The following is a 21,255-nucleotide window of genomic DNA, read 5'->3' on the forward strand; positions in this document are numbered from 1 at the left end:
AAATGTGAAGTATCTAGTAGGAAGTATGGCTACAACCAAATTACTAGCTTGTGTAGTTATTTACAGTACTGAAGACAAATTGAGAAAATGGAAAGTGAATTCTGACTAATATTCTGTTTCATTAACTGCAACAGTTTATCATGTCCTCTTTAATGATATTTTCAAGCTTCACTTACAGCATTTGGTGGACCAATCACATGTTGGTGGGTGTTAATATAAATCTATTTATTTACTGTCCCATCAGTTGTAAATCACTGGCCATTTCTTGAAATGTTTCAGGTGGAAGCCTCAACAAGATATGCATCTGATAGTGCAAGGTAAGTTTTCATAATTCACTGCAGAACTTTTTGAGAAATATTAATTATTATTTATTGTAGAGTACTTCAGAAATAAAATGCACTACTTTCATTATTCAGAATTACCAATAAGCACCAACATTACAAGGCAGTATTGTCAGTAATGCTGTTCTGTGCAACAACCATTATGTGACTATTCCTAGATAAATAGAGCACATGTCTAATATCTGTACAGGAAGACAAAAGTTCAGGTGGTATATCAGCAGCTGTATTGTGCTTAATCCAGAACATCACTTGAAAATCACTGACATTCAACAAATTCATCTTGATAGCCACAAGCTAATGTCATACTGCAGTAGAACAAGGAAGGGTGAGTGGCTATAAATCAAAAAATTGGAGCTTATTCCCAGCCTTTCAGATCAATGAATATAGTGTTGGAGAACTCTTTCAATGCTGTGCCACAGTGGTGCTCAGGAAACACACAAGCTTGTAGTGGTGACAGTTTACGGGCCATAATCAAGAAGAACTGTGGGTAGCTGGTGCCAGTTTCAGTAAGGTTGCGAAGACTTAACTGGTAAATCCTCATTCTCTTTGTTCCTCCATCATCCTGGTGTGATCCTGAAGGCTGGCTCATTCATTACACACATTACAGGTGACAAGGTAATGTATAATTCCTAGCTCTGGGTCAACAGTAGGGTTCGCACATACCCTCTGATACAGGCCAGGCCCAGAGAGTGGTGACTGTTACTTTCCCAAATGCCAGTTGGTCCTTCTGTCAGGAGTTCGGGAGGTGCGAACAGTCATTTACGGTGTGTGAATCCCCCTCTGAGGGGACACCCAATTGGAAGGAGCATGCCATTGGAGATGTTGGCAATCATGGGGATTTTTTGCAGTGGCTCAATCAATGTCTTAGAGTGTGTCTACTAAATGAGGGTAATGATTTCAAGGCCATACCAGCTGTACATCAGTTCCTCACGGTATCACGTACCAGAGGTGGTCAGTCCTTTGCTACGGTTAATGCTTGCATTATTCTGAAAGGTGTTGTTGCAGTTGCAGGCCCTCTGAAATTCTTTTGTCATTTATGTAATACAACTTTGCTTCTGAAGACGTATTGTGATTTTCAGGCCCTACAACTGCTTACAGCATCACTCCTCCAGAGTTATCCTGTTTGTGTTGAGGACCATCATTCACTGAATTCTTCACATGGTGTTCTTTGCCTTCTGATGTTAGATGGCCTCACTGAGAGAGAAATCCACACTTCCCTCTAATCATGGCATCACTGTGGCCCATTGAGTAATGAAAAAGATTGATGCAAACTTAAAGCCCACATGCACTCCTTTTCTACCATTTGCTCAAGTAGTGTTTGCCTCAAAGATTAAGGCAGACTATGAAGTCATCATGGTCCAACCATACATTACAAACAAAATGAGTTCAACATTATAATAAAACACATATCCTGTCAAAACATGGCCAAATGTGTTGCTCTTGGCAGAGATGCTCATGAGGGCAGCTGTTTGCCTCCTCTCCGCTGTATCAGTTGTAATCCCATGAATGTCCCATGTGTCTTAATGAGTGAGCCATCCAGGAGATCTGAGTGAAGGACATCAAACTCCACCTTGTCACTCATAGTTGTTTGCTAGTCAAGATCCTTGCATTTTACCATCTGGCATTTACGGTATCATTTTTGCTATGCCATGAATAATGGAGAATATGCCCACCCAGACTTGCAACTTCAAGTTCAGTATTGCAGTAGTGAAATCACTCAGGTCACAGTAGCATCTCCTTCTCCTCCTGCAGCTGTACAACAAGCCATCAAATCCTTGCCCCTGATGACGAAATCACCTGCTACACAACTATCAGGCTGGAAGGACAAAAGCAGTACTCCCACAAATACTTTCTACAGCTAAAAACGTAGTCTTCATCTGCCAACTAGAAAGTTCTAAGAAATCAAACAAAAACGAACGGTTTTCTCCTTCCCTGACTTAGAGATCCCCTTCAGTGCTCTTGGCACCCATACCCTCACCCAGCTGACCTCCATTTTGCTGGTGCCCACTGCCTACCGATTTTCTGCCATGGAATTCACAGGCTGACCCAAGGAGAATGACAAAATGTTTGTAGATATCATGAACAGGATTCTCCAGCCTCTGCCCCTGTAGCAGTGAATCTTTGAAGGCAACCGCAAGGTGACTGTCATTTGTTCCCTCCTCCCCAATCCCCATTATGACTCTTCTCCAATGGAACATTTGTGGTACTAGACCCAACAAGGAGGAATTACAGCTGCTCTTGGAATTGCAGCGTTCGCTTGTTTTCTGCTTCCAAGAAAAAAATTGTCCTCACAACCCCTTTGACCTCTCATATTTCGTTCTGGAACTCTGTGACCTTTCCCCCAAGGACTGCATTCCACCTCATGGAGCCATGCTGGTCATCCATCTCACTGAACACCTGTTGGGTAGCTGTTGCAGTCTGCTTTTTCCTCCTTCATTTCACCTTCTCTCTTTGTAACATCTACACCCCTCTGTTATTTGCTGTTACCAAGTCAGACTTACTCCAGCTCATTGGTCAGCTCCTTCACTCATTTTTGCTACTTGGTGACTTCAGTTCCCACCATCTGCTTTGAGGATCCCGGAGAACCGGTCCAAGAGGTTACCTCTTAGCTGACCTTCTGAATCATCCCTCTTAGCACTGGAGCACCCATGTTTCTTTCAGATTCCATTCACATTTATTACCATTTGGTCCTCTCGTTCTGCACTGTCCAGCTCACCTGTCATCTTGAATGGCCCACTCCCTCTGACACGTATTCAAGTGATCACTTTCTGTGTGCTATCCATTTTCCGACTTCTACCCCACCTGAGTGCAAACTCAGTTGGCAGGTTTCTAAGGCTTCTAAGGATTCTTTACTCCTCCCTCACGACCTTCACATAGCTGTGATGACCAAGTAAAGCATCTTCCGAACGTTATCCTTCCGTTGCAGACTGTCCAATTCCATGCACTTCAAGTTTACTGTAGCATGTCCTGGTCCCTGGTGGACTGAGGTGTGCAGGAATGTGATTCGCTTGTGGAGATGTGCTCTCCACATTTTGAACCATCATCCTTATACATCTGTTTATATGGTTTGGCTTTGTCGGACACATTTATCTGAGTATCATTGTCTTTGCTATCCCCATTAACCATATTACAGATTCTCCCACCAGCCATCTCACCTCCCTTTTTGTCAAGGATTTTACGATCTGTTGCAGTTCTACATCAACTTTTCTCCTTGAGCAGCGTCTTCAGCGTCGTTCCTATCGTCTTTTCTCATGAAGCTTGTGCAGTGCCTTTCACTTTCCACTGCCAAAACCTTTTGTATGAATATTTCTCGGTGAAGTGAGTTTCTTACACCATCCTACATCTTGCGCCTTTTGTTCTTCCATTCGCCGAAACTAGAAAATTCCTGGGGCTCATGTCTGATACGAAACTTCCTTGGTCCTCCCATATATTCTTACTAGGCTCTACATAGTACCTAGTTCCTCAGTGTCTTACATCTCCTAAGTGGTACTTCCAGGTGAGTTGTTGAGACCACCCTGCTCCGTTTTCTTTATCCCATGTCCATTCATAACTAGAGTGTGGGTGTTTAGTTTATTCCTCTGCACCTCTGTCCATCATATGGTGTCTTAACACACTCCACCACCACGGAATACGTTTCACCACTGGTGGCTTTTTCACTAGCCCAGTTGAGTGTCTGTGCAGAAGATGCTGAACTACTAGATATACTGGCATGATGTACTCCTCAGTGGATAGGCATGTTGTATCTCTCTCATGTGTGGCCACTCATCCTATTCCCTCATATTTGAAGACTCCCTTGCCTGCCAGTATGGGACATGCCATTCTTCTGTTACTTCCCGGAGTTCACTTTTGGCTTTCGCTTCGGCAGCCTAACTTCACGGTACCTGCCACATTAATGATGGTTGTGAACCCTTCGCCACCTTGGCTTCATGTAGCAGCCCATGTTTATTGTGGACTTCATTTTCTTCACTTTTATAAGCAGGACCCATTGTAGGAAAAAATGGATAAGTAGTATGGACTAACCTGTCATCAAGGTACAAAATTCGTTGAAATATTATGCTCTACGCGAATTGTACTTATGACAGTATGGCCACCAGTTGATAACTCAAAAATTTTATCAGTATTATACACCATCACTTGACCCTTTGAGAAATGTAGTAGCCATCCTATTGAATATTTGTGACTGAAGTCCGCAATGAGTTTCATTTTTATCTCTGATTTAAACATATTAACGTTTACATGTACCTCAAATCCTTCAACTAAACGTTTCAAGTGTACATATGAATTGACAATGTCACAAGAGCCAGGAGGTATTGCCACAACTTCCCCATTCTCTAGACGCAATTTATTATTAATTCAGTGACGTTAGCTATGCTTTTGTGTGTTTCCAGACCAGTTGATTCTGTACATCACTACTCCCAGCTCATCTATTGGAGGAAAGTAGTTTGCTTTTAATTTAGACCAATTAGCATTAGAGTGTACGTAATTACATTGCAGCCTCAAATGATATGGAGACTTGCATACTGCTTGTTTTTATGCAATTTTCTGGAAAAATACCATGCAGAAACATCCTCAGAGGTATGAACTGAAGTTCTGGTAGTGTCGAACATTGTACAACAGCTGGTTCCTATTGGTTAAATGACAACACAATCTTTTATGTGACCTTAAATCACAAAGCGCTACATACCCTGAACAACATCTACATTGACAGTTCCACGTTTCTTGGGTTTCCACACTGTCTCAGGCCATGTATCCTACATAAACACGCTGTAAAATATCGCGATTTTAAATTTTCTGATGAGTTTAAGCGTATCTATGTTTTTAATCCTTCTTTCCAGTACCACTGCTGTGGGCATTTTCTTAAAAGTACAACCCAAGTTATTTCCTGTATTGTAAATATAAGCCTTTACCCATAGCGATGGCCTCCATGGTCATATTATGCCTTTTAGCTGCTTGTAATTACTTTTCACATTTTTGGATGTTCTGTACTGCTTGAAATATATCAGGTCTCCTAGCTAATGAAACCAGTGGCTGACAGCCCAGCAAATGGAGGTATCATAAACAGAATTGGTCCACCAGATCTCTTTGGTATTGGTAGCAACCTATGCCTTTTAACACATCCTTTCCTTCCTTCTTTCTGCCTCTAGGCTCATTTTGCCGCTGTCACGAATTTTTTAAACATCACATAGGTTTTTCTTCTTGTTTAGTATGCAGTGAGCTGCATTCAGTATTTGCTTGAAGCTTAGTCCAGTACCCAATTTAAGTTCGAGCAAACTGCCTTATCAACCACATATGCAGACATAGGTTGTCCTACATGAATATCCGTCCCTTGACATACCTGCGCAGCCTTATCAATGAGTGTTTGGTGTGCAATATGGTGATCTTTGTTTGTAGTGTAGGCGATCGTGTGCTCTTTGCGTACATTGTCCAAAGCATCAAAGCCCTTATCACCATAAGCTAAGTGCTATTTCAATTTTGTTCCAACTCCGCAGAAATTGTATCCAGAGATACAAAATTCCGATCGCAGCTTCTCGAGAATACCACCTCCAACTTTGTTGATACGTTTCCTAGCACTCATATCACACTACTGCATGGTTTGAGCTTTGCTTTTCGTATTACATAGCAAAATGCGAGTGTTCACCCAGCTGTAGTGCTTTGATGAGAAACTAAGCCATTTCATCAATGCTCTGTTCCCTCAACATCTTATGACCTGCTGTATGAGGAACATATTGGGTTCGAAGCGTTCCCATAATTCGTTTGTAACATCAATAGGTTTGTTCTTAATTCTGTGGTGAATAATGCGATTATGCTTGCAATGATTTGTGGCTGTATGTTCAGACATTTGCACATACATTGAAGATTAAATTGCTTCCACATTCGGTTTCTAATTATCCAGTTCAACCATTTGGCAATATTAGTTTCCAAATGAGAGAATGTTGAATAGTGATTTATCCCACATCGTTCCAATTCTGCTTTGAAATGCCTATCGTAAAATTCACTTCCATCATATGCCTCAAGTCTGTTGGGCAGTCGATTTAGTTCTGTGTGCAACAATTATTCAGAAACCTCTGTGCCTGTGACCGTGTGTGCCTGTGACTGTGAGAATATAGTTGAAACCATTATTTGATTGTAAGTAGTCCTGTGTATCTAAGAGACGAGCCTGCCATGCATAATCCATTCCTCGTATCATCAGATATATTCTGCATGCAGGTCTGTAAAGCTCGTGAACAACTCTCTCCACAATTACTCGACGATGCATATTTTTCTAAGCTCAGGTAAGATCGATAACATTTTGTTCATGTAATCTGCATTCTCTTGCCTAACTGAAGCTCTAAACAGTCGTAATCGAGCTATGATTTCATTTAGTTACCATAATTTATATACTTCAGAGGCAGATTGTTTAGTCTCTCTTGCTGAACTTCGACTTTTACCTACACTATGTGGAGCTGCTGCTGTAGTTACAGTCCTGTATTTGTCGCTCTATGAGACATCCATTCATCCTTTCGGGGTTTTACATGCGTTATTGCACCACATGTTTTTATAGTTTCAGTGTATATTTTTAACATTCGCCATTTTCAAAATTATTAACTGTAACAGCCAAGGCAATCTTCCAAATTCCTTGTTAACAATTCTTACTGCCTTCGTGGTTAAACATATTGTGTGCTTTCCTAAGAAATATGGTTTCGCCCTGATGACCCCATATGTTCTGTCTTAACTCAGCATGCCTCCTCCTCCTCCTCCTCCTCCTCCTCCTCCTGTTTCTGCTTCTATCCATAGTACATGACAGCTCTTTCAGCCTGTCAGTTACTGGCTTAAATATTACTGAGAGATAATGGTCTTGTTGCAGTTGACCTTACTTTCACCAAAGTAACTTCGGTCAAATTTCCAGTTTTTAACATTACACTTTCTCATCAACATGTTGGTGTAAACTAAGCCATTGCTGGCCATTGTGGCCGAGAGGTTCTAGGTGCTTCAGTCTGGAACCGTGCGACCGCTACAGTCGCAGGTTCGAATCCTGCCTCGGGCATGAATGTTTCTGATGTCCTTAGGTAGGTTGGGTTTAAGTAGTTCTATGTTTTAGGGGACTGATGACCTCAGATGTTGAGTCCCATACGGCTCAGAACCATTTGAACCATTTTTGAACTACGCCATTTTTGAGACAGTTTACAACTTAGGTTTACTTTGAGACAATTGGTGGTAACGGGCATGAAGTCCCTTAGCTATCACATCGATATTTCACACATACATTAGTTTTATACTGACTCCTTTAATTTTCTCGTTGACACACAGTTCATATTTCTGTATATGAACATTCAACACCTCAAATTCATAGCACCTCTCTTAACAAGACCTTCAGTTCCATTAATTTAGTGTTGATTGCCTCCATTTTTTGGTCGAACGCACGTACTTTGCGTCCTCTTAATGAATGTGCAACACATCTGCAAATTTGTACATAGTGTGAAATATACGGACACTTGTGCGTTTTGGTGCATTGCCTTTTTGAAGAATCTAGTTAAAGTTCTGTTTCTATTGACTCTCATTCAATTTACTAGTTTTATCTGTAACCAGCAAGCTATGCTGAGAGTTAATCCAGCAATCCTTACATATAACGAATTCAATGAGTAACATCTCTGTTCCTACATGTGCTTCGAAAATATGCTTTAATTCAGATTGCCTGTTCGAAAGTTACAAGGTTGGTGCATTCCAGACAAACAGCTTTTGGATGCTTAAGTATGTCTCACTGAAATAAAATATATTGACTTGCATGCGGCGAGCAAAGCAGAAATATCTGCACATATCCTGATTTCCCACAGAGATGTTGCCAAATAAGAATGTGCTGTTTTGTTTTACTTTTTCAGGTGGTGGAATTTCACTGCCTGTTAGTCCCTCAATTCCGTGCAAAATCTCCTGCAGTAGCTGATATTTTAACTGAAACAGTATTTTTGAAAAATATATACATGCTCTAAGTGGACTCCCGCAGGATACGTCAACAGTGTAAAAATTTGATTATTTTCTGCAGCATGAAGCCCCAATAACCAAAGCACTTCTAATATCAGGAAGTAATGATCCATTCGTCTCGTTCTTCTGGTTTATACCTTCATCATTGCAGGACCAGTCATTTAAAGACCCTTGGGGTGAGACTGTTTTGTCCACTTGGTCATGGTGGTAACTGTTTATTTACATTGAAATGGAGGGGTGTTATAAAGTATTAGTTACTGCTGGGCATATAAACAAACTTAAAAACGATCGTAATTCAGTGCCCACATCTGGTAATGTTGAATCATACATTGACACTTACCTCAATGCACAGAATGCATCATGGAGTCGAGCTATGGTAGTTTCTAATGAGTGGAGAGTTTGGCAAGCTATTGACAGTAGATCACTGCACAGTGTGTCGTAGAATTGGAGAATATGTGACTGCCATCTTTGCCAACACTCTAGCTCATCCTGTAGTGCATTTCATTAAATGTTAAAAATCAGCTCTTGTAGATCTGTGCTCCCTCTGTTGTTAAATATTTTAACTGTATCGACTGAATCCCCTACAGAGATTTTATGATCACTTTGTAACATCAGGGGAGAGAAAACTTGTCTGTGGAACAAGGCTGAAATCTGCTTTGACACACTGCATGCTCAATGTCATTAATCCAAGGAGAATATCTCTGTTGTTGTTGTCTTCAGCCCAGAGAGTGGTTTGATGCTGCTCTCCATGCTACTCTATCCTGTGCAAGCTTCGTCATTTCCAAGTAACTACTGCAACCTACATCCTTCTGAATCTGCTTAGTGTACTCACCTCTTGGTCTCCCTCTACGATTTTTACCCTCCATGCTGCCCTCCAGTACTAAATTGGTGCTCCCTTGATGCTTCAGAATATGTCCTACCAACCGATCCTTCTCTTAGTCAAGTTGTGCCACAAATTCCTCTTCTCCCCAATTCTATTCAGTACCTCCTCATTAGTTACATGATCTACCCATTTAATCTTCAAACTTCTCCTGTAGCATTCTACCTATGTAATCTTCAACCTTCTCCTGTAGCACCACATTTCGAAAGCTTCTATTCTTTTCTTGTGCTAACTATTTATTGTCCACATTTCACAACCATACATAACTACACTCCATACAAATACCCCAATAAAAAAATATTCTAACAAGATTGCGATCAAGTCTGTTTTAAATTTTAATTTCAACCCTCAGAATCACCTGATTTAATTAGACTACATTCCATTATCCTCGTTTTGCTTTTGTTGTTCGTCTTATAGCCTCCTTTTAAGACACTGTGTGTTCCGTTCAACTGCTCTTCCAGGTTCTTTGCTGTCTCTGACAAAATTACAGTCTCGTCGCGTCGGCAAACCTCAAAGTTTTTATTTCTTCATCATAGATTTTAATTCCTATTCCAAATTTTTCTTTAGTTTCCTTTACTGCTTGCTGTCTCACTCCCTTCCCAACCACTGCTTCCCTTTCACGCCCCTCGACTCTTAAAACTGCAATCTGGTTTCTGTACAAATTGTAAATGGTATTTGACCCCTGCCATCTTCAGAATTTGAAAGAAAGTGTTCCAGTCAACATTGTCAAAAGCTTTCTCTAAGTCTACAAATGCCTTTCCTTAATCTTTCTTCGTAGATAAGTCGTAGGGTCAGTATTGCGTCACGTGTTCCAACATATTAACAGAATCCAAATTCATTTTCCCCGAGGTCAGCATCCACCAGTTTTTCCGTTGGTCTGTAAGGAATTCGTGTTCGTATTTTGCAGCTGTGACTTATTAAACTGGCGGTTTGGTAATTTTCACACATGTCATCAACACTTGCTTTCTTTGAGATTGGAATTATTATATTCTTCATGAAGTCTGAGGGTATTTCGCCTGTCTCATACATTTTGCTCACCAGATGGTAGAGTTTTGTCAGTAGTTCTAATGGAATGTTGTCTACTCCCGGGGCATTGTTTCGAATTAAGTCTTTCAGTGCTCTATCAAATTCTTCACATAGTATCATATCTCCCATTTCATCTTCATCTACATCCTCTTCCATTTCCATAATATCGTACTCAAGAACATTGCCCTTGTATAGACCCTCTATATACTCCTTCCACCTTTCTGCTTTCCCTTCTTTGCTTAGAACTCGGTTTCCATCTGAACTCTTGATATTCATACAAGTGGTTCTCTTTTCTCCAAAGGTCTCTTTAATTTTCCTGTAGGCAGTATCTATCCTACCCCTAGTGATATATGCATCTACATTGTTATATTTGTCTTTTAGCTATCCCTGCTTAGCCATTTTGCACTTCCTGTCGATCTCATTTTTGAGACATTTGTATTCCTTCTTGCCTGCATGATTTACTACATTTTTATACTTTCTCCTTTCATCAGTTAAATTCAATATCTCTTCTGTTACCCAAAGATTTCTACCAGCCCTCGCCTCTTTACCTACTTGATCCTCTGCTGCCTTCACTATTCCATCTCTCAAATCTACCCATTCTTCTTCTACTGTATTTCTTTCCCCCATTCCTGTCAATTGTTCCCTTATGCTCTCCCTGAAACTCTGTACAACCTCTGGTTTAGTCAGTTTATCCAGGTCCCACACTCCTTAAATTCCCACCTTTTTGCAGTTTCTTCAGTTTTAATCTACAGTTCATAACCAATAGATTGTGGTCAGAGTCCACATCTGCCCCTGGAAATGTCTTACAATTTAAAATCTAGTTCCAAAATCTCTGTCTTACCATTACATGATCAATCGGAAAGCTTCCAGAGTCTCCAGGCCTCTTCCAAGTATACAACCTTCTTTCATGACTCTTAAACCAAGTGTTAGCTATGATTAAGTTATGCTCTGTGCAAAATTCTACCAGGCAGCTTCCTCTTTCATTCCTTTTCCCCATTCCATATTCACCTACTACATTTCCTTCTCTTAGTTTTCCTACTATCGAGTTCCAGTCCTCCACACCTATTTAATTTTCGTCTCTCTTCACTATCTGAATAATTTTTTTTTATCTCATCATACATTCCTTCAATCTCTTCATCTGCAGAGCTAGTTAGCATATAAACTTGTACTACTGTGGAAGGTGTGGGCTTCGTGTCTATCTTGGCTACAACAACGTGTTCACTATGCTGTTTGTAGTAACTTATCCATGATGCTATTTTTATTCGTTATTAAACCTACTCCTGCATTACCCCTATTTGATTTTGTATTTATAACCCTGTATTCACTTGACCCAAAGCCTTGTTCCTCATGCCACGGAACTTCACTAGTTCCCACTATATCTAGCTTTAACCTATCCATTTCCCTTTTTAAATTACCTAACGTATGTTCACAACATTGCACACTCCAATATGCAGAACGCCAGTCTTGTTTCTCCTGATAACAACGTCCTCCTGAATAGTCCCCGCCCAGAGATCAGAATGGGGGACTATTTTACCTCTGGAATATTTTACGCAAGAGGACGCCATCATCATTTAACCATACAGTAAAGCTGCATGCCCTCAGGAAAAATTACAACTATAGTTTCCCCTTGCTTTCAGCCGTTCACAGTACCAGCATAGCAATGCCATTCTGGTTAATGTTACAAGGCCTGATCAGTCAATCATTCAGACTGCAATTACTGAAAAGGCTGCTGCCCCTCTTCAGGAACCACACGTTTGTCTGACCTCTCAACAGATAACCCTCTGTTGTGGTTGCACCTATGGTATGGCTATCTGTACCAGTGAGGCACACAAGCCTCCCCACCAACGGCAAGGTCCGTGGTTCATTGGGGGGGGGGGAGGGGGGGGGGGGTAATATTACTTTGTCATCACAAAATTATGGTTTTCAAGTAAAACCACTTATTAGAACTCCCTTTTCGATATTACACTGACACTAACATGCGTACACCCACTGGTATTCAAACAGTAGGTTTGATTGAACAGCATTATGTTGATACCAGATGCCTGCTGATACAACGACTTCACCTTTCCTGCAAGGAAAGCACATAGTGTTAGTTAGAAGCTTATTTGCTCATTTTCTCTGTTCATCAGCGTCAGCATTAATACTTAAACTGGCTCACAACAGGGACTTCTGATGCATGACTTGACATCCTTATAATTTGTTGTTTGTCACAAGAGAGCAAATTATTTATCAATTGATGTAAGTATATTTTCGTGACATCTACTATCATTATAGTTATAATTGTAATATTGTTGTTGTTATTTAGCTTCAAACCCTGTATTTTGTGCACGTTTGTGTATTTATCAGGCACATTTATACGCTTTAGTAACTGTGTAGTGCACAGAACCACTGTCTGCATTGAATCATTCGTTTTGTGTTACTTGCAGCACTTAGATCGCCCAATCCAGTGGTAGCTCTCATAGTAGCAGCAGTAGCACATCAGAGTACTGTAGGCTGACACGTTTTCATAAGAAGCGACTTATTTTAAATTTTGTCAATTTTCCCTACCTTCAACTCCTATATTTCGCATATGTCTGTGTATCTACCATGCCAACTCTGGTATGGACAGATATAGTTATTGCTGTGTTCAGATGTGAATCAAGTTGGTGATTCTTCGCTCACAACTCCAGGCAGTGTTGTACACCAATTGGTCCACTGCTGCAGTCATATTGGGTACTGCCCACACTGAGATTGACCTCTCACTTGTGGTTGAGTGGGAAGTCTTTCAAGCGTGTGGGAGGCAGTGGAAGGATTTCCATGTTGCTGATCGAAGAGCCTGCTCTGTTCGTCTGATGAACAGATTTGGGAGCTGTCTATGGGTGATGGAATCCATGAGCCAGATGAAGTCGTGTGCCATGTTCCAAAGGAAGTCTCTCAGTGTGCAAGACTGAGCATTCACAGAGGGTAGTATTACTGGTACTTGGAATCTCCGATATTAGGTGTGTAATGGCGCCATTTAGAGATAAGACTGCATAGGAGGGGAAGGAATCCAATGTGCATTCTGTGTGCATACTGGTTGGAGTCTTTACGGATTATAAGTGGGTGCTTCTGAATGCCATGAAAACCATGGCATAGCTAGCTGTAAGTGGTGACTCACGTTGGTGGTAACAATACAGATTGCGATCCATGAGTAATGCGACCAATGTCTTTCTAACGCAACGGTACACTACAGCGTGTTGTAACCTGCTGGGCTAAGTGGATGGGGGTGTTAGTTTCAAAACGCTCTTTGTCTCATTCGGTTGCAAGTGCCGGAGAGTCAGGACGTGCATTTCTGTCAACCCCGTTTTGAGTTTATGTAACTTGGCACAATGGGTCATTCTGTAGAGGAGCGGTAGACTATCAAATTTTACGTTAAACTTACGAAGTCCGCCACCAAAATGTTCCATTAGTTCAGCATACCTTTGGGAATGATTGCTTGTCCAAATCGCAACTTTTTCAATGGCACAAGTCGTTTATGGAGGGCCGAGAGGAGATTACCGACGAACCTCGCAGTGAATGGCTATCAACCGCGTGAGTCGACGAAAATGTGAGGCTTGTGCGCGATTGTTTGAACTCTGACAGACAGCTGAGCCTTCTGTTGATAGCACAAACTTTAAACATGTCAGAAACAACCTCTTTCCGCATTGTGACCGAAGATATGAACATGAGAAAGATGTGTGCCAAACTTGTCCCAAAAGTGTTGACCGAAGAATACAAGCACGCTGCCAAGAAATGTTGGAAATGTGTGAAAACGATCCTCAATTTTTAAAATCAGTTATCACTGCTAAAGAGTCGTGGATTTTTGAGTACAACCCTGAGCCAAAAAGGCAGAGTTCAGAGTGGCACACCCCATCGTCTCCCCATCCCAAGAAGGCACGCATGAGCAAGTCGAGGATCAAAACCATGCTCATTGCCTTCTTGGACGTCAGGGGCATTGTCCACCACGAATTCCTACCTACCGGGACTACAGTGAACTCAGCTTTCTACTTGGAAGTGCTCACAAGGCTGAAAAGGAGGGTCTCGCACTGCCGAAGCGACAGCAAGGATAAGTGGAAAGTTCACCATGACAACACACAGTCACAGTGCCTTCATTGTAAAAGATTTCCTTGCCAGGACCAAGACCCCATTGGTTCCTCAGCCTCCCTACAGTCCTGACCTGGCTCCTGCTGACTTTTTTTGTTTCCTTGGTTAAAAGGAGTCATGAAAGGAAAACATTGGGACACGATTGAAAGCATCCAGGCCCATGTTACATCAGTTCTAAAGAAATTCCAAGATGCCTTCCAGGCCTGGAAACACCGCCTCCAGAAGTGTATTGACGCAAGATGGTGCTATTTTGAAAATTATTTATTTGTAAGAATATATTAAATAAACGATTTTTTATGAATTTGGTCGCATTTCTTATGAAACGCAACTTACATGTGTGACATTGGATTGGAATAGGTTCTGTCTGGTTTCAGCGCCTAGGTAATAAATACTGCCATTCTTGCCTGAGAGATGAAGGTGGAGCTCACCATCATGGGCTAAACTGAAAATGGTTATTTCGTAGAGAGTGGAGTGAAGGTCTGAATCAGAGTTCCAGACAGTTCTGCAACTGTGTGGGTTGCAGATTCCTCGACCTACGCCAAAAGGTGGTGGATTTACAGGTTCTGCTAAATAGGGCAGGAGTAAACTACACAAAGGAAGCAGTTCCATGAGTATAGGTGATGTGTAGAGGAGACTGGGCTTTTCTAGGTGAGAGGGTCTCAGGTAAGTGCAGAAAGGGCTTCAGTTTCAAAGGCTGAAAGTAGAACACCCAAGGAGGGTAGATACAACCACAATAAGTATTGTAGTTGTAAATTGTGGTAGCTGCATTATAAAAGGAACAGAGCTCAAAGCGGTAACAAAAAACACTGAATCTCAAATCCTTGTAGGTATTGAAATAAGTGCAGCTGAAATTTTTCAAGAGTCCTAACCATGTTCACAAAGAATGGATGAAATACAGTTGGTGTAATGTTCATTGCTGTTCGAAGCAGTTTACCTTGTAATGAAACTTAAGTAGATATTCCTGTGAGGTAGTACAGATAGCAATCAATTAAAAGTTCCAGGCTGAGAGGCTATAGTCTATCTGTAATTCGTTGCTAACTGAGGGAAACATCTTCGGAGGTGAGTCAACGATGGCTGCCGGGCCATGGATTTCCCGTTTATATAGAGGGCACCAACGCAAGTCACGTGGGGCCGACTGTAAGTCTGTCTCTGACTAACGTCATTATTCTCGATTTAATGTAATAGATCGTCACATCGTTGGTGCAAAGTTGACTGCCATATCCTGCCCAACTTTAAACCGTCCCCTTTTGTGCTGAAATCATTGTGGTGTTCCTGAATCTCTATAGCTTCCCTATACATATGTGCATAATAATCGATGTCCTGGCTAGCACGTTTTTCTCATTAAATTTTATTTCATGGTCGACATCTTTAAAAACATGTTCTGCTACAACTGATCTGTCGGTATATTCCAGTCGACACTGCCTTTTGTGTTCGGTTTAGCGGGTATTGACACTTCTTATCGTTGTTCCAATATAAACCTTCACACAGCCACACGGAATTTTATACACCTCAGGAGTTGCTAAGAGGTGTAGTGCATCTTTCGCCGATCTTAAACACTAAAACTTGGTCACTAAAATTCTTCCGGATTTGAGGCCGCATTGTCAGCTATAAAATTCCGACGTTTCGGCGACTGTTGCAAGACACCTTCCTCAGACACCCTGAGGAAGGCATCTTGCAACAGCCGCTGAAACGTCAGAATTTTATAGTTGACAATGCGGCCTTAACCCCAGAAGAATGTTTTTACTGTGACAAGGGCCGTGAAAGCCTACGTTTACACTCACTAATCTTTTTCGTGGGACTAAAGATTGTTATAACTTGAAACTTTGCCAGAACTTTCCCAATACTGTCCGTAATACTGCAAACAAATGGAAGAAAAACTCTTCCAGCTGAGAGTTGTTCTTGCTGAATGTTGTCACACGCTTTTCTTCTGGGATGAAGTGCTTGATCTATCTCGTTGTCAGCGTATCCATTTTTCTTAACAACCGTTCGCAAATGATTTAGATCATCTTGCAAGTAAACTGTCTGACAGATATTATTACTTGTGTCCACCAGTGTTGTAATGACGCCTCTCTTCTGCCTGGGATGATGGTTCGAATCCTTATAGAGGTAATGGCCGGGGTGTGTGTGTGTGTGTGTGTGTGTGTGTGTGTGTGTGTGTGTGTGTGTGTTTCTCTTTTATACACTTTATGCCCTAGACTGCAATCTGCCCGTTTAATTACTGATACATCCAAAAAATTTAGTTGTCCATTTCTCTCTTCCTCCGTAGTAAATTGTATATTTGGATTAATACTATCCAAATACACCGTGAAACGATACAATTCCTCTTTGCTGTGATTCCATACCACAAAATTCTCATCCACATACCAATACCACTTTAAAGGTCTTCTACTGCCAGACTGCAGCACCTGCTGTTGAAAAAACTCCATGAAAAGATTAGCAACAGCTGGACTCAGAGGCTGCCTGTGGCCACACATTCTGTTCGTTCGTGAAACTTACTGCCATACTGAAAATAAGTTGTGGACTGGCAATGTTGGGAACTCCACTGCCTGGCAGCCAGCTGTTGACTCACCTCAGAAGTTGTTGCCTGCAGTTGGAAACGAAATGTCAGGAAGTAGTAGTTTTACGGATCGACCTCAGCCTCTCAGCCCAAAATTTTTAACTAAAGAAGACACTGACTGTGAAAGCCTACACGTTATGATGAGTACGGGTGGGGCTTATACCTACCATCTGGAATAAATTAATAAGTTTCCTTTACCGACGCCAATGGTAGGCATAAAACGTCGTCCAAAACTGTACTGAATGGCGTCTCTGAAAATGATTTTGAACAATGAGTTCAGAAGCGCACTCACTCTGTAAATGATTGCGAAAACATACTTGACACCTTAACAACACTGGCCAAACAGGGAGCATAACAGGTACAGGGATTAGTGACCGTAATGTTGTTGAGCCATGAAGAGTTCACAAGAGTGAATACCGTAACATCGAAACTCACCAAAATAAACGCAAAATTCATGCCCTTGAAAAAGGAGATAAAAATTCGCTTAACACATTCTGAAGAGACAGTATCCACTCCTTCAGGTGAGTCTTTCCAAACATAGACCAGATGCAGTTTAAAGTCAAATAAGTAATAACTGAGAGATATGTGTCAAATTAATAAGAGGTGGTACTGACACAAAACACGTCAGACCACTGGTGCAGAAGCAATGAATTACACAGGCCAAAATTAAAAGAACGCAAAATCCACAAGATTGGCGAAGTTTCACAGAAGGTCGAAATTTAACGCAAACTTCAATGAGAGAGGCTTTCAATAGTTTCCAGAATGTCAATCTAGTAGAAAACTCAAAGAAATTCTGGTTATATATAAAGTATACAATTGACAAGGTAGATTAATACCCTCAGAGCGTGATATCAATGGTAAAGGTATTGATGACAATGCTACTTAAGCGAGTTACTGAAGACTGTTTTCCTAAATCCCTTCACAAGAAAAACGAAGTAAGTATTCCAGAATTCTAATCAAGGCCAGCCGAAGTGGTCGTGCGGTTAAAGGCGCTGCAGTCTGGAACCGCAAGACTGCTAGGGTCGCAGGTTCGAATCCTGCCTCGGGCATGGATGTTTGTGATGTCCTTAGGTTAGTTAGGTTTAACTAGTTCTAAGTTCTAGGGGACTAATGACCTCAGCAGTTGAGTCCCATAGTGCTCAGAGCCATTTGAACCATTTTGAATTCTAATCAAGAATAACTGCCTGTAACTTCAGGCGTTGGTATCCTAAATGCAGTGGAGCAGCTCAAGAAAGGCAATGCCTCTGGTCCAAATTGTACACCATTCAGGTTCCTTTTAGAATATGCTGATGCAATAGATCCATATTTAAGTCATATACAACTCTTCATCTGCAGAAAGATCGGTACGCGAAGACAGGAAAGTTGCGCAAATTACTCCAGAACCCAAGAAAGGAAATGGGAGTAATCCGATGAAACACAGACCCATTCCAGTAACATCGCTTTGCAGTAGGATACTGGAATACATAATCTGTTCGAACATTGTGAATTACCTGGAAGACGTCATATGTTGACAAGTAGCCAACACATATTCGGAAAACATAATTCTTGTGAAACACAACGAGCTCTTTATTCTCGCAAAGTAATAACTCATATGGACAGATGGCATTAGATTGATACCATATTTTTTATTTTCAGACGGCTTATGACTCAGTTCCTCACAAGTGACTTCCAATTACATTGTGTGCCCCTGGAGTATCATCCTAGTAGTGTGCACAGATTCGTGATTTTGTGCCAGAAAGGTCACAGTTCGTAATAACTGATACAAAGTAATTGAAGTAATATCTGACGTTTCCCAAGTGTGTGTTATAGGCCCTCTCTTGTCCCTGATGTACATACACGATGTAGGAGACAATCTGAGCAGCCCTGTTAGATTAGGCGGTCATTTACGTTATTGTAAAGTCATCAGATGATCAAAACGAATTGTGAAGTGATAAAGATATCTGTATGATGTGAAAAATAGCAGTTGGCATTAAATAATGAAAAGTATGAAGTCAACCACATGAGTACTGAAAGGAATGTGCTAAATTTCGTTCACACGATAAATAATACAAACCTAAAAGCCGTGAGCTCAACTAAATACATAGGAATTACAATACGAATAAATGAAATCATAACATTCATATTCATAATGCTTTGGAGAAAGCAAACCGAAGACTTATTTCTTGGCAGACCACTTAGAAAACGTAACAGTTCTACTAAAGAAACGGCTAACTCTATGCTTAACTGTGCTCTTGTGGAGTATTGCAGTCTTTTATGGGACTTCAAAGAAGGGCAACTCGTTTTGTACTAGCGTGAAATAAGGGAGAGTGTGCTACGGATATGATAAATGACCTGGTATGGTAGTAAATAAAGAAATGGCGTTTTTCGCTATGGATAGAATTTTTCGTGAAATTTCAAACACTGGTTTTGTCATCAGTATGATAACATTTTATTGGTGCCAATCTACTTAGGGAGAAATTAGCATCATAGTAAAGTATGAGAAATCAGTGAGTGCTCCCATGGAAACATGTAAGTGTTCATATTCCCTGCATGCAGTGCGAGTAGAATATTAGAGAAGTAGATTAAAAATGATGGTTCGATTAACCTCTGCTAGGCCCTTAATCGTGAATTGCAGACTTACGTAATATAGATAATTGTCATTTTGTCTCAAAGCCAGTTGCTCTTCATATATTTACTAATCGTATTTCCACTACATTTTCTGGAATACCATGATGACAACAGCAAATTGCTTCAATATGTTAATCATCAGCACTCCCATTACTTCAAACCATGGACAAAAAGTAAATTAAGAAAATGGAATGCTTAGCAGTGCAATTTTTTTTGTTTTAATGCTTAGACTCCCCCTCCCCCCACGCGCGCCCGTCACCTCCTCAGCCCGCCATGTGCGCCCGTCACCTCCTCAGCCCGCCATGTGCGCCCGTCACCTCCTCAGCCCGCCATGTGCGCCCGTCACCTCCTCAGCCCGCCATGTGCGCCCGTCACCTCCTCAGCCCCACACGCGCGCCCGTCGCCTCCTCAGCCCCCCACGCGCGCCCGTCGCCTCCTCAGCCCCCCACGCGCGCCCGTCGCCTCCTCAGCCCCCCACGCGCGCCCGTCGCCTCCTCAGCCCCCCACGCGCGCCCGTCGCCTCCTCAGCCCCCCACGCGCGCCCGTCGCCTCCTCAGCCCCCCACGCGCGCCCGTCGCCTCCTCAGCCCCCCACGCGCGCCCGTCGCCTCCTCAGCCCCCCACGCGCGCCCGTCGCCTCCTCAGCCCCCCACGCGCGCCCGTCGCCTCCTCAGCCCCCCACGCGCGCCCGTCGCCTCCTCAGCCCCCCACGCGCGCCCGTCGCCTCCTCAGCCCCCCACGCGCGCCCGTCGCCTCCTCAGCCCCCCACGCGCGCCCGTCGCCTCCTCAGCCCCCCACGCGCGCCCGTCGCCTCCTCAGCCCCCCACGCGCGCCCGTCGCCTCCTCAGCCCCCCACGCGCGCCCGTCGCCTCCTCAGCCCCCCACGCGCGCCCGTCGCCTCCTCAGCCCCCCACGCGCGCCCGTCGCCTCCTCAGCACCCCACGCGCGCCCGTCGCCTCCTCAGCACCCCACGCGCGCCCGTCGCCTCCTCAGCACCCCACGCGCGCCCGTCGCCTCCTCAGCCCCCCACGCGCGCCCGTCGCCTCCTCAGCCCCCCACGCGCGCCCGTCGCCTCCTCAGCCCCCCACGCGCGCCCGTCGCCTCCTCAGCCCCCCACGCGCGCCCGTCGCCTCCTCAGCCCCCCACGCGCGCCCGTCGCCTCCTCAGCCCCCCACGCGCGCCCGTCGCCTCCTCAGCCCCCCACGCGCGCCCGTCGCCTCCTCAGCCCCCCACGCGCGCCCGTCGCCTCCTCAGCCCCCCACGCGCGCCCGTCGCCTCCTCAGCCCCCCACGCGCGCCCGTCGCCTCCTCAGCCCCCCACGCGCGCCCGTCGCCTCCTCAGCCCCCCACGCGCGCCCGTCGCCTCCTCAGCCCCCCACGCGCGCCCGTCGCCTCCTCAGCCCCCCACGCGCGCCCGTCGCCTCCTCAGCCCCCCACGCGCGCCCGTCGCCTCCTCAGCCCCCCACGCGCGCCCGTCGCCTCCTCAGCCCCCCACGCGCGCCCGTCGCCTCCTCAGCCCCCCACGCGCGCCCGTCGCCTCCTCAGCCCCCCACGCGCGCCCGTCGCCTCCTCAGCCCCCCACGCGCGCCCGTCGCCTCCTCAGCCCCCCACGCGCGCCCGTCGCCTCCTCAGCCCCCCACGCGCGCCCGTCGCCTCCTCAGCCCCCCACGCGCGCCCGTCGCCTCCTCAGCCCCCCACGCGCGCCCGTCGCCTCCTCAGCCCCCCACGCGCGCCCGTCGCCTCCTCAGCCCCCCACGCGCGCCCGTCGCCTCCTCAGCCCCCCACGCGC

The 21,255-nt window shown here is 43.9% G+C and overlaps 1 protein-coding gene across 1 annotated transcript in view; it reads left to right on the forward strand.

Moving 5' to 3' along the window:
- Positions 1-21,255, forward strand: part of LOC124770938 (zinc finger protein 737-like) — a 101,108-nt gene that overhangs the window by 65,375 nt on the left and 14,478 nt on the right. The window contains exon 6 of the mRNA XM_047249238.1: positions 280-317. Coding sequence (XP_047105194.1) covers positions 280-317 — 38 coding nt within the window. The remainder of the gene's footprint in view (positions 1-279; positions 318-21,255) is intronic.

This window comes from Schistocerca piceifrons, unplaced genomic scaffold (assembly GCF_021461385.2).
Source record: "Schistocerca piceifrons isolate TAMUIC-IGC-003096 unplaced genomic scaffold, iqSchPice1.1 HiC_scaffold_845, whole genome shotgun sequence".
Taxonomy (NCBI): Eukaryota; Metazoa; Arthropoda; class Insecta; order Orthoptera; family Acrididae; genus Schistocerca; species Schistocerca piceifrons.